The sequence below is a fragment of the Amblyomma maculatum genome, chromosome 3, assembly GCF_055883805.1.
Source record: "Amblyomma maculatum isolate TAMU_Amacu chromosome 3, ASM5588380v1, whole genome shotgun sequence".
Taxonomy (NCBI): Eukaryota; Metazoa; Arthropoda; class Arachnida; order Ixodida; family Ixodidae; genus Amblyomma; species Amblyomma maculatum.
In genome coordinates this window covers 209,488,381-209,500,931 of record NC_139346.1, presented here as the reverse complement: position 1 = coordinate 209,500,931, position 12,551 = coordinate 209,488,381, and the positions used below count along the sequence as shown (strand labels likewise).

The 12,551-nt window shown below is 44.8% G+C and overlaps 1 protein-coding gene across 1 annotated transcript; it reads left to right on the top strand.

Annotated features, from left to right (window-relative positions):
- The first annotated feature begins 1,323 nt into the window (after positions 1 to 1,323).
- Positions 1,324 to 12,053, top strand: LOC146197586 (homer protein homolog 3-like). The gene is made up of 5 exons (XM_084599494.1): positions 1,324 to 1,701; positions 4,776 to 5,064; positions 6,420 to 6,935; positions 9,936 to 10,001; positions 10,862 to 12,053. The coding sequence occupies exons 1-5, from the start codon at positions 1,676 to 1,678 to the stop codon at positions 11,036 to 11,038; spliced, it is 1,074 nt and encodes a 357-aa protein (XP_084455620.1). The 5' UTR covers positions 1,324 to 1,675; the 3' UTR covers positions 11,039 to 12,053.
- The last annotated feature ends 498 nt before the right edge of the window (positions 12,054 to 12,551 follow it).

Genomic DNA, 12,551 nt, shown 5'->3' with positions numbered 1-12,551 from the left:
AATGGGCACTTGGAAGCCTCTGTCGGTTATGCGGGCTTTTTGACGTTTCTCGAGTGACACAGGTCTGGACTTAAGAGACAAGCTACTGTGTTTGTGTATTTGTGCCATACCTCTTCTCATCACATCGTTACACATCCACGACCCTCTTTCTTCTCCTTTTCCCTTTCCCTGGTGCAGAGTAGCAGGCCGAATACAATTTCCGGCCAAACTTTCGGCCTTTCCATTCAATAAACATATCTATCTTGAGAGAGTTCACCACTGCCACCCTCATTTGTAGCGGTGGATGTGGTACACCCTGTATTACCACAAGTGTCAAGAGCACCGTGCATGATATTTGGAAGTTGTGGGTTCGGATCCCACCAGCAGCAGCACATTACCATAAACTCAATGTATGCATCCAGTTTGCATACTTTCACTCCCATTTACACACATCCTTTTTGTGAGACTGAGGCTCACCTACTGAGTAAAGTTATTTCATGCATTTTTGTTGGCAATGATTTCAGAATTGGTAGATACAATGTAGGTTAAACTGCCAACAGCTCTTATTATAAAATCCAATGTTATTTCTGCCCTATCCGTCGAAAATTCACGTGAATATATGTCACAAGTAGACCGTGGTGAGACCACTTGCTTTCAAGTGGGACCATTTGAATTGCCACTTGCCTACTAGGGGAACCACTTCGTATATTTCCACCTGGGCGGCGTGCTTTTAATGTATGCATGCATTTTGTTTCCAATTAATCGGAGCAGCGCACTTAAGCATGTGTATAAAGATTATAATGCATATGGCCAGCGCTCTCCAGGCTATGCATTTCATTTTATTTCCTTAAAGGCCCCAGGAAGGGGTGTTACTGACGCCACTGGGGTTTGGGACGCACTCAATGCCGTTTATCGAGCAGACGACGCTCAAGCGGGACGCGCGCGCGGTTACCGCGCCGCCTCCGCTGCTGATTTTTTCTCTCTCTCTCGTCGTCCTGTTGACAAGCAACTTAACTTGAACACTGCAGTCTTGCAAATACCTTATTAGAGTTCTGATGTGCCGTAATAGAAGTGCTTTTTTTGTAATCGAAAAACGCGACCGATTGCTTCATAAATATCACAGATACTTTCAGTTTCACCTAGCTGCTTTCGGCCATGTCCTTGGCTCAGACCGTGCTCGTTCGTAAACGACGATTTTGTGCTCGCATTCTCAATCGACAACATTTGCACGTAATAACACGTAACTCGCTCGGTCTTAGAAGCGTCCCCTGCTTCTTACGCCATGCCTTGCGCGCAGGCGCCGCCTCCTCCTCGCGCGCGGCGACCGCAACGCAGCAGCAGCCGCAGCAGGCACAGCGCCACCAGCGTGGCTTGCCGCTGTCGCGTTGTGTGTGTTTGCCCTCAACATCCGTGTGCTGGGCTGGGTCGGGCGGCGAAGTGGTTGTGGGGCCGGGGCCTGTGTGTGCCTAGGGAAGCCCTGGGCGCGGCGTCCGACGCTGCTGCATGTGATCGCCCCGACCGGTACTGGAATTTGGCCAGCCTGCAGCCGCAACAGCGAGAAGCCGCGCCGCGGCGGCGGGCGCATGCGCTTGTCAATGGCGGCGGCTCGGGCTGCAGCTCCGCACGCAGCCCTTCATAGCGGGCTGGCTGACGCCACGCCGGGCCGGCTAGGCGGCCACCTCTGACGCCTTCTCCGATGACTGCAAGCAGTGCCAGTATGGGGTGAGTGAGTCGCGCTTAGGCCCCCCCACAACCGAAGCCCTCCTCTGAGGGTAGCCGCGGTGCCCCGTAGCTGGCCGGGCTGATGCAAAGGAGAAAAAAAAAAAGTATAAACGAAAACATAACGGTACAGTGTATTTTCCCTAGTACGCATCCCTTCATCTGAGTAAGGCGTGTTAATGAGCAAGAAAGTCAGCATCAGTTGTGTAGTCTTCAGAACTTATGAGGAGCCGATCGAGTTGGAGCTGCTTCCCGATTCTGTTTGCATCACATCCGCTTTCTCAAGAGCAAACATTGATGTTTAATGTTGCGACATGCCTGCGTACGTTCCAGCTCGGTAGGGTGGAACCATCAGCCTGTTTGCTTAAGCTGCAAGTTATGTAGGAAATCGGGTTAAGCGGTGAAGACTGGTCATCGTGTCCGCTAGTGGACACTTTGATCACTCCCATTTAGTGACTTCACAAATTGGATGTTTGCTCCAAAACTGGCAAAATTATATATGCAGTGCCTGAATTTAACTGCCACATTAATGAAGCTGTGGCACTTCGCTGGTATTCATTGTAAAATATGCTTATTTTTGTGCACGAAAAATTCATGAAAGCATAAAAAGTAAGAAAAGAAGCTAATAGTCAGCCATATGGTAAGTGCCTGTAATATATGGCACCTCCATTAATATATGATATGTTCACTGTTATTACAGAATCTATTGCTTATTGTGCCTTTACTATGAAGTTGCATTGACTGCTGAACTTCTTCCTGTCTGTTCAAAGAGGTTGTTTATCTGTTGGATACGCTTAATTGTTTTGCAACTTACACACAAGATATAGCTGTCACCCCCTCTTCATCTCTAGAACTGTTGCCTGCTGTGACTAGCACATCCACACAATTTCGTTGCTTATTTTATTTTTAGCTATACCTGTCTATAACCTATCAAGGTTGGTAATGGGCACAAAATGCTCACATGAGAGCTGTTAATGAGTCATCAGGAAATGCAATAGCTCAGTGTTTGACAGAATGTGATCTCTGCCGCTAAGGTGGGCAACCAGCAGAATATTTAATAAAAGGTTGTGCAATTAATCATCATTAGCTTGAAGACATTTACACTGGAATTTAGAGATTCTCATTACAAGCCAGAATAGGTGTTCGTACAGGCATAGTGGTAACATCTGGACTCATTTGCAATTATGGTACGGCCTTTTGATCTCCTGAGAAAGGTAGGAGTCTACATGTTACAGTATGCATCAAAGCTGAATGTGGGGTGACAATAGCATGCATTCACAGAATCCCCAACTCACTAGATGGGAGCAATGAAAGGTAGACCATGGCCAAGATGTGTGTGCGTGCGTGCGTGTGTGTGCGCGTGTGTATCTGCAGTTTGTAGGACGGGTCCAAGTAGGTGTGGCCACACAGCTGCTCATGTCATCTGGGGGCCCTTGGTTGGGAGCAGCTCTGATTACGACATCCTCATCAGTGCCACTCCTGCTCTCTGCGAGCAAGCTTGGAGCCTCAATTTGTTTTATTTTGCTCTGTGCTTTGTTTTCATGCATTAGTGCACTCGTGGTATGGCTTAATAAGTTCCCTTGCACTTTTGTCATAGCTGGTGATAAATTTTTTTCATTTCTGCAATTACTTTCATTATTAATTAGACTGATTTCCATATTCCATATAGCACTGGTTGGAATGTAGTATTGATTTTCAGAATATGCTCAAAATCAGTCGGAAGGACACAGATTAACAAAATGGTGTAATTATTTTGGAATGCATCATTATTGATATCTTGTTACAAAACATTTTATTCTGTACTTCTCACACTGATAAAGTTAGAGTTTTGAACGTCAGTGCTTTTCGTCGCCAAGGAAGCATTTGCAATTTCTTCGATGCTAATTCGTGAGCAGTGTTCGCAATGCGGGGAGTAGAACTCTAAGCTTCTGTTCCACTTTGTTTTCAGGGTTTCGCTTGCAAAAACAGGTCATTTTTACGTGTAGTTATGCCCTTCCTTTACTCTGGTTACATTACTAATATTCCATTTTTTTTTAGACATGTATTTGCCATCAGGCACCCATGCCACAACTGATTACTTTGCATCTGTGTATAATTTTTGCCTTGCATGTCACATATTTAGTTCTTTCTCTTGTTTATGTCATTGTGTCTCCCTTACTCAATGCCCGCCTGGGGCCCTGTAAGGACTCTTAAATAAATAAATGCTCTCTATTGAAAAGTCCTTGAAATTAAAAAAAAAAAAAAAAAAACGTTGTGCAGCATTTATTTGGTTTGATTCAACGTGCATACGCCTGCAAAGTTACTTTAATGGTTTCTATCTTGAGTTTCTTTTTACGCGAAAGCATATGCAGCTCGTTCGGTAGAAAAGCCATCACCCTACTTCAGTTTCGGCTCGGGTCTTGTCAGAAGTATTCGAGAACATGGTAGGAAAAATGAAGGCCTGTAGTTGAGCTTGTGCCCCTTCCTTTATTGCATCATTCAGGTGTTCACCGAGAATTCAGACAGATACTGTGCCTCTCCTTTGCTGTAGACCAATTTACAGATTAAGTGTAGGTGTCCACCGAAAAGTGAGACAGATATTGAGCCTTCTTTTCCCTAAAAATCTACTTGGACAAAAAGTATTTTAATATTTTGCAGAATGAAAAGACTGTGTTAAAGGCACTGTCTTGTTTGCCATTAACACAAAGCTTGAGCATCACCCTTATTTTTGTTATTTAGGCACAGAACTCCAGTAAATTGAGCTGTGAAGTTCTCCTGCTCTAAGTCACAGGAGCTTGTAGCGGTGCCAATAAATTTGTACTGAATGTGTAAACATCATTAAACACATTGTCTGGCTTTTTCTGCCCACCTTGAAGCAGCTTTTAAATGGAAGGTCAGCACACATGATAGTCAAGTATATAGACACAACCTCTTTTTTATGTGGCAGTTTTTATTCATGCACTGCACACATTTCCGAAATGACAAATAGAACTTTAAAATGCGTGTGTGTTGGTACTGTTTTAAATATCAGCTACTGTATATTTGATCTGTGGTATCCTCCCTTGAAGACCTGAGAGATGGATGGGGTCCTTATGCAGGGAGCAGCCCATCTTTTCCACGAAAGCGCACGTGTTCCACATTGATCCCAAGACGAAGCGGTCCTGGATTCCAGCCAGCAGCCAGGCGGTGAGCGTCAGCTTCTTCTACGACTCGAGCCGCAACCTGTACCGCATCATCAGCGTTGAGGGCACCAAGGCGGTCATCAACTCCACCATCACGCCCAACATGACCTTCACCAAGACCTCCCAGAAATTTGGCCAGTGGTCCGACATCCGGGCCAACACAGTCTACGGCCTCGGCTTTGGCTCGGAGCCCGACCTTAATAAGGTGAGGCAGTCACGATGCACTTGGGGTTTGGGCCTTTCTTTAATTAAGGTGCTGGTCCGTTTGCAAGCAACTTTTCCCTTCATAGTTCGCTTGTTGACTACAGATGCCTTTATTATTAGCAGTTGAAAAACTTCCCATAGGACCGACATATTAAAAAAACTGCAGTTTTGATTGGTCAAATTTCATGTGTTTAAAATAAAGGTGGTGCCCGCAGCCATTAAAGGAAACTGTGTCTAATACCGCTGTCACACGGGCATTTCGAAGGCCCTCGAACCGACTGCCTATCGACTCGAAGGCCTTCGAAAGCTGCCACACGGGCGTTTTCAATGGCCATTGAGTCGATAGTCTATCGACTCAACGGAACAGCTCAGAACTCTATCGAGATCTCGAAGGCCTTCGAACGTCGCGCAAGGTTGCTAGCATTGACCCGAGGAGCGTCACGCACACACGTGCACAGCGCGTTTACGATACAAAAACGTGAACAAGCGTTATTATTGTATATCTTTAATTTACGCGGTAAAATATTAATACCCGTAATAGTTTTCAAATAGTATCGCTCTTTTTTTAGGCGTATTATTTATGTACTCTTCTCTACTACTATCTGTAGCATGCGCCGCCGAGAAAAACAAACACAATGAAAAGCACAGTCGTATGAACGCCAACGCGTAAAAAAAAAAAAAAAAGAAAGCTGTCCTTGAATAACAACTAAACACCTGCAGTTACTAAAAAAAGGTAACAGTTATATTTTATTTTGCATTCATAGAGAGATTTTAGTTCTTTAAGCAAAACCGAAAGCAACGATAGTAGCGCCATAAAAGTTTGGCGCCAAACACCAGAACTATTTCAATAGCCTTCGAGTTTTGCCGTGTAGCAGCGGCACAACTCCTTCGAGTTCGATCGCGATTGAAAATCTCGAAGGCTATCGACTCAATCGCCTTTGAAAATGACCGTGTGACTAGGGTATAAGTTGCAAACTTTCAGATTGTTAATAAATGCACAACAGCCGGGAAAATCACTTTGTCTTAGACATTAAAGCCGTAAAGGTAATTAGGGTGGAAAAGAAGAAGAAAACGGGGGGAAGAGGGGGTTGATTGCCAGAAGGCAATGACGGCAATAGCAGAACGCTTCTATTGACCGCTTCTAGATGAGGCGACAATTCATAGACATCCGAAAAGTGCATATTAAAATTAGCCACTTTTTGAAGCGGAGTTTCCCAACTGGTATGATCCAAAAGCACTGTGTTGACTGCTGTTGAAGCTGCAAATGTAGTGCATGCTGCCCTTTAAGCTTAGCAGTACATGTCTAGGCGAAGGAGGGCTTGAAGAGTGCAGTGATTTGTGTTTGTGTGTACGCAGTTCATCGAGAAGTTCCAGGAGGTGAAAGAGGCGACCCGGCTGGCTGCTCAGAAGGCTGGCAACAATGGTGTGGCGGCCGTGCGGCCCCCCGAGGGGGAGGCCGGTGGCGGGGGGGACCCTGCAACGCTCCACGGTGGCGGCAGCCCCAAGCACCAGCAGGCAGCCAAGGCGTCATTGCCCCAGACGACGGCCGAGGCGCAGCTGCGCTATGAAAACGATAGGCTCAAACTTGCGCTGGCACAGAGCTCGGCGAACGCCAAGAAGTGGGAGGTGGAGCTGCAGACGCTGAAAAATAACAATGGCCGGCTCACATGCGCTCTGCAGGAGAGCACGGCCAACGTGGAGGAGTGGAAGCGCCAGTTGCAGGCACTCAAGGAAGAGAATGCCGCCATGCGTGCCCGCATGCTCGACCTGGAAGCCGGGGGTGCCCCAGACGCACAGGAGCTACGCCGGGAGCTGGCCGCCCTGCGCAACCGTGTCGAGCTGCTTGACCGTGAGAACAAGCAGAAGGACAAGGTGCGCACATTTTATTTCCACTGTGAGGCACTCTGAGGAGTACAGCTCACCAACATCTGCCTCGGTGTGAGAGCGCAAGAAAAGGAAACGCATCCCCATAGTGATGAACTTGCAGCAGCATTCATGTGAAAATGTGTTATATGTTCGGCCGTGACTAGATTCACGCAGGGTACTCCCAATATATGCTGGGTGATTTGAATTACCCGCTGCATGCATATTGTGGTAGTTCAGTTCCCATTAACTGACATAAATGAACTGCTTAGTATAAATATGCAGACAGCTTAGCTGTCGTGAATATTAGGTGCACTGTGTGTGGTATTTCTAAATTAAAAGAAGAGCTCCAGATGTTTTGTACGCTGTGCGGTATTCTGTCACTGGTATCTTGTGATACAATATGTTGCACACAATCGGTAGGTCTGAGCCAGCCTCTCTTTTTTTTTTTACGTGGCTGCTGTGGGCATGCACGTCTCCTTTTCTGCCTTTATCCATGCTGTTCTGGTTGAAAACGATCCACCTGCCTGTAGTGTGCATGTGCAGTCGTCATAATGGTGACAGGTAGAGACAACAGTGGCAGGTATGCTGCACCTGCCACTTTGCGTGTGTTACAGTGTAGGTGGAAGCGGCAGCAGCTGGCGCATTGTTTACTACCCCACATGTGCAGTTTGGTATGTATTCCATGGAACTGGATTGCACCTGCAGTGTTTTTGCTCACATTTTCAGTCAGTTTTTTTTTTTTGTGTGCGTGTGGGGTGGGCGGAGGGTGCTGACACAAATTTTCGTGCTCCGACTAGACGGCACCACATGTTATAAAAATATATGTGAATAGGGAAAAACAAGTTTGGGGTGACGTCGCATTGCTGCAGCTTATTACAAGTGAGTGGAAACAGAAAAATGGAATGAAGTCAGTTGCAAATCATGTTACACCTGTGCTGCATTCAACCTGTTGGCCTATGATATTGTTATGCAGAAGTAGATCACACTAAAAAATGATGCATGGAGGAACATGACATCTTTGCTCAGGCAACATAGGCAGCGTATTTTACCTTTGGGAAGCACAAAAAAATTTCAGACAAGTTATTTTGGGAGCATAAAAATTGGCCTTACTGGCTTTTTTTTTTTTTTTTTTTTCATCTATATTTTACTACAAAATGGTGCCGTGTCTGCATTTGTGAAGCATGAACAGGTTATTTTTTCTTCTTGGATTTGGGAGTGGTATTGTGCATTGAGGCAAGAAAAAAAAGTACCGATAAATAAATTCAGCTTATCTAGCATATTTTTTTCTTCTTGGAACTTCAGAAAGAGCTTGTTTGTGGCATTTAGAGGTGAATATTAACATGAGAGTGTTAAAGGCCCCATTCTTCAGAAAATTCGGTGTCGGCATTGCGAGTGAAAAATCATGAATGAAAAATCAAAATCAGATTTATAGAGCATTGAAGGGCATAAAAGAATATTTTCACATTTAATTTTTTTTACACTTTAAAAAAAGTGATATAAAGGCTGATAAAAGCGTACCTGCGATAGCTTCGTACCGTTTCGTCTGCTGTACCTAGAACTAGAGGGCGCTGGCTGTATGCAGGTGTAGTATGCGTGAAGTACCATCATGGCTGCGAACATGATTAGCAAAGAGGTGGAGAGGGTTTACATGGAAGTGCCGTTGTCGCTTTCGCTCGTCGTCTTAGTAGTATTAACTCTATGAAATCAACGTTCCGGGGTTCTTGGATGTTAAGTCAAGCAGGCTACTCCTAACGGATGTTCATACAGCTTGGTTGAAGGGGTGTTTAATGTCTGTGTCGGCTGGTTGCTTAAAACAGGTAGCTGTATAATGTGGTTGTTTAAAATTGTATGCTAATATAATGCCGAACCAGTGGTCTAAGAGTGCTTTCTGCATCTTTTAGCATTTGTATTGCCTGCGATAACTTGCAAGTTTTTGTGTTGGGTTTTAGAAACAGAAGGACCAAGTCAGAATCCGGCTTGATGCAAATATGAAATTTTTCCATCATTTATCATTCTGCAGTGCAGTGCCAACATCTCATAACACCTCATTCAACTGATGAAAATGAGGTTGATAGCTCGGTCATTTGCGCTGAGCTCCACAGTCTGGTGTGTTTTGGGATGAAATATGAAAATTTTCAAAATGTGGGTTGCATTAAAGTGAGGGCAGCCATGCAGCTCGCTTTGAGAGAAATTTCTCGGCTGTCAAAATATTTGATTCTTTCTGAGGCATAGTTGTGTGACTGAGTTCACATGTACACCACTGCGCAAAAGTGGAGAGACCACGCCACCTGCTGGAGTTATTACTTTTCAGTATAAAAAGGTGCACCTGACAAATATGTTTGGGCAAGATGGCAAGCATATTAGTTAGGCTACCCTGTGCATAACTTATAAGTCCCCGGTACACCTTCAGAAAAAGCTGATGTGCAGTTTTGTCAAAACACATGGTCTCTCCACTTTTGCGCAAGGGTGTACACTAATGATTAGAAGTAAATATTAACACAAGAGCGTTAAAGGCCTCATTTTCGTCGGAACTTGATGCGAGTCCATTGTACCAGACAGGCGAAAAGAAATGCAAGCTGAGCAATAGGTTACACATTTACTAAATGCAAATGCTTCTTGCGCGGACCTTGTAAGCCTGGTGCAATGATCTACTGAGTAGCATGCAGAAGATTTAGAAAAAGAATGAGAAAATGGATTGGCTTGCTTGTATGACAGGCAGGATTTTTAGCTTGCACCTCATAGTTGCGTGAATTATAAGGCCCAGCCCCATTTTATTGTGGTCCCTCATGCACATAGCCTCAATTCATGGTAATGGTTATTTTTCTGACCTGACATCATATTGGTTGCCTTATTCCCTTTCAGGGCACAAGTAACTGCAATGCAGGAAAAACTGCATGTAATATATTTGAAAAATCGTGACATTTCACTATCAGAATGAGACTACCTGAACATTAGGCTCTTATTACTGTCTAATGCATATTGCATCTGTGTTTTGCCTGTGTGCAGGAGTTGGAAGCACTGAAGCGCAAGCTGGAGGATCAGACACCAGGCAAGGCTGACGAGCGGCTCAAGGTTGGTGCTTCTGCCATGCATTTCTGACACAGAAAAACACTCCCAGCCTTCACCAAATATTTTCTTCGTACCGTGGGGCACAGCAGTGTTGCTTAGTGGAACAGCTACTGTTGTAGCTTTTCCATAATGATTTTTCTAAGGCCTCTGAACCCATTGAGAGTCAATTTTTTGAACTGCCTACAAATATCCTGTTGCAGGAGCATGTCATGCGGTAATGTAGTCAGTTCTACATACCAAATCAACAAGTTAGCATGAAATTTTGCTGTGGTTACAAATGGCCTTCGAAAACAGCATGTTGCACTCTTCAGCATCACGCACCCACAACCACATGCTGAAGGGTTACACTAGAACAAAAATAACATCTGGAAGTAAAGAAGCGATGCCAATAACTGCGCTGCACCTTCACTCCATGGTCTGCCTGGCAGGTTGACATGTCGAGGGAGTGGGTAACTTCTTCAGATAATCATAAAGAGTGCATTCTTAAGAATCTCCCAGTTCCCCACATGAGGATAACCGTTCTGTGGTTTCTTTGGAATAGGTTTTCTATGGCCTTAGCTAGTCAATGCGGGTGTTATCAATTCTGACACATGGCTGCAACGATGGTGTTATACCGGTATGTTTCCTTAAAACCATAGCACCTAGAGTTGCCAGGCACTCAAGAGCACTTGGCTGACTTTGCTTTGGGTCTCTTACTTTGTTGTATTCTGTACTATTTTATGGTAGCAGCTCTATCTGTGACCTGTTCATCAGTGTCCAATGGAGTGTGTGCAGTCTCTTGAATGTGTGGTCGTAGTTGCAGTTGTGCATATGCAGAGTATGTGTGCAACTAGGCGTGATGTTTTCACATTTGAATGTTGCAGGCGCTGCTGTCTGAGAATGAGGCACTGAAGAGTGCAGCACAGCGGCTGCAGGAGCAGCTGTGTACAGCCCAGGCACGCCAGGCCGCCTGGGACCAGTTGGCGCAGAGGCTCGCGCACCGCCTGCACGACCTGCGCGACCTGCAGCATGAGCTGGCCACTCTGCTGTCCACCTCCTGACCCCCCTTTGTGGTGTCACACCAGCCCCATCTGATGATGACGGCAGGGGCCACGGCTAGGATTCCTGTGAAGGACGTAGTGGCCCCCTCTCCAAGTGTGGTAGCCAGCCTAGGCTCAAGGCCCCAGCTCCCTTCCTCCTCTTCATGAGTGAGAGAGGGCCTTGCACACGGGAGGCTTGGCCTCCTCCAAACCGATGGCTTGAAAACTTCGGTCCACAACACTGCAGGCAGCTGCTACCAGGAAGAAAATGTATACATATTTGAACTGTCCATGTGTGGCCGTAGCACGGTCTCAAGTCTAGGGTGTCACGTGCTGTTTGTCCACGTAAACCAGTCATTGCTCATTAAACTGTCAATGTTGAGACACAAGAGAGCATGGTGACACAGCTTATAGGCAGCTTGTTGATCGATCGAGCTTCTGCAGTGATATTGTCGGGTTTGCTTTGCAGGGTTCTATTGGCGAGAGAGCGGTCTAGCAATATAGGAAAGCTTCAAGTTTTTGTGTAATAATTGTGAAGGCAAGTGGTTCCAGCAAGGCACGAAAGAACTAGGTAGGCATTCTTTCTAAACAATGTCAAATTTTTCCTTAGCATGCTCAGGCCAGTTGTCTATCTTTTCTTTTTTCTTTTTTTTCCGTGCTAGTGTCGAAGTGACACCTATGTGCCACGACCGAAAATTTTTAGCTCTCAACGCACTGCCCTCAGTCTAGAGTGAGAAAAGAATTGCCACATAGTCAACCCTTGGAGCCAACCTAATTCTCATATGAACACAATCTCAGCCAGTTTTTGGTGTTGAGGACTCACAAGATCAACTGTCACATGTATTACCTGAAGAATCTCTTTTTAGTTTGCATCACACTGGCTTGTTGATGCTTTCACAAATGTAAATTTAGGAGCACACATATTTTACAATCATTTCTGCTTCAAGTTCATTCCTGCGTTGACGGGTAACATACATTTCAGATACCACTGTCAAGTGTGTACAGTAACACACAAAAATAAAAGACTGATATCAAACTTGTATTGCGTGTTCTGTCCTGATAAATTTTAAGCCATAGTTTTGCTTCAACTTAGTTTGTAGAACGTAATATATGCATTTGTTTCACACATGCCATTTTCTTGTGTTTATTGTAGAATGATGGTTCTGTGGCATAGTTCTGTGTACAAACTAGTTAAACATACACATCATTCAAGGTAGTGTTTTTGTTTTCTGAGTTTTATGTACATAAAAACTGTTGCAATGCTAAGCGCGAACCGTAATATGCTTCTATTGGTTAAACCGCCTGCTTATTTATGATGAAATTTAGCAGACAAATAGCTACAACCGTCTACGATTTTTAATACCAGTTTAGATGATGTACTTACCTGATTCGATCAGAACTAATTCGAAATCCATGTCGTCTGCAGCATTGCAGTGACAAAGAAGCTAAGTCTTCAATGCTGCAGATGATTCAAACTGTGATTGAATCAGGTAAGTGCATCGTCTAAACTTGTATTAAAAATATTAAAAATAAT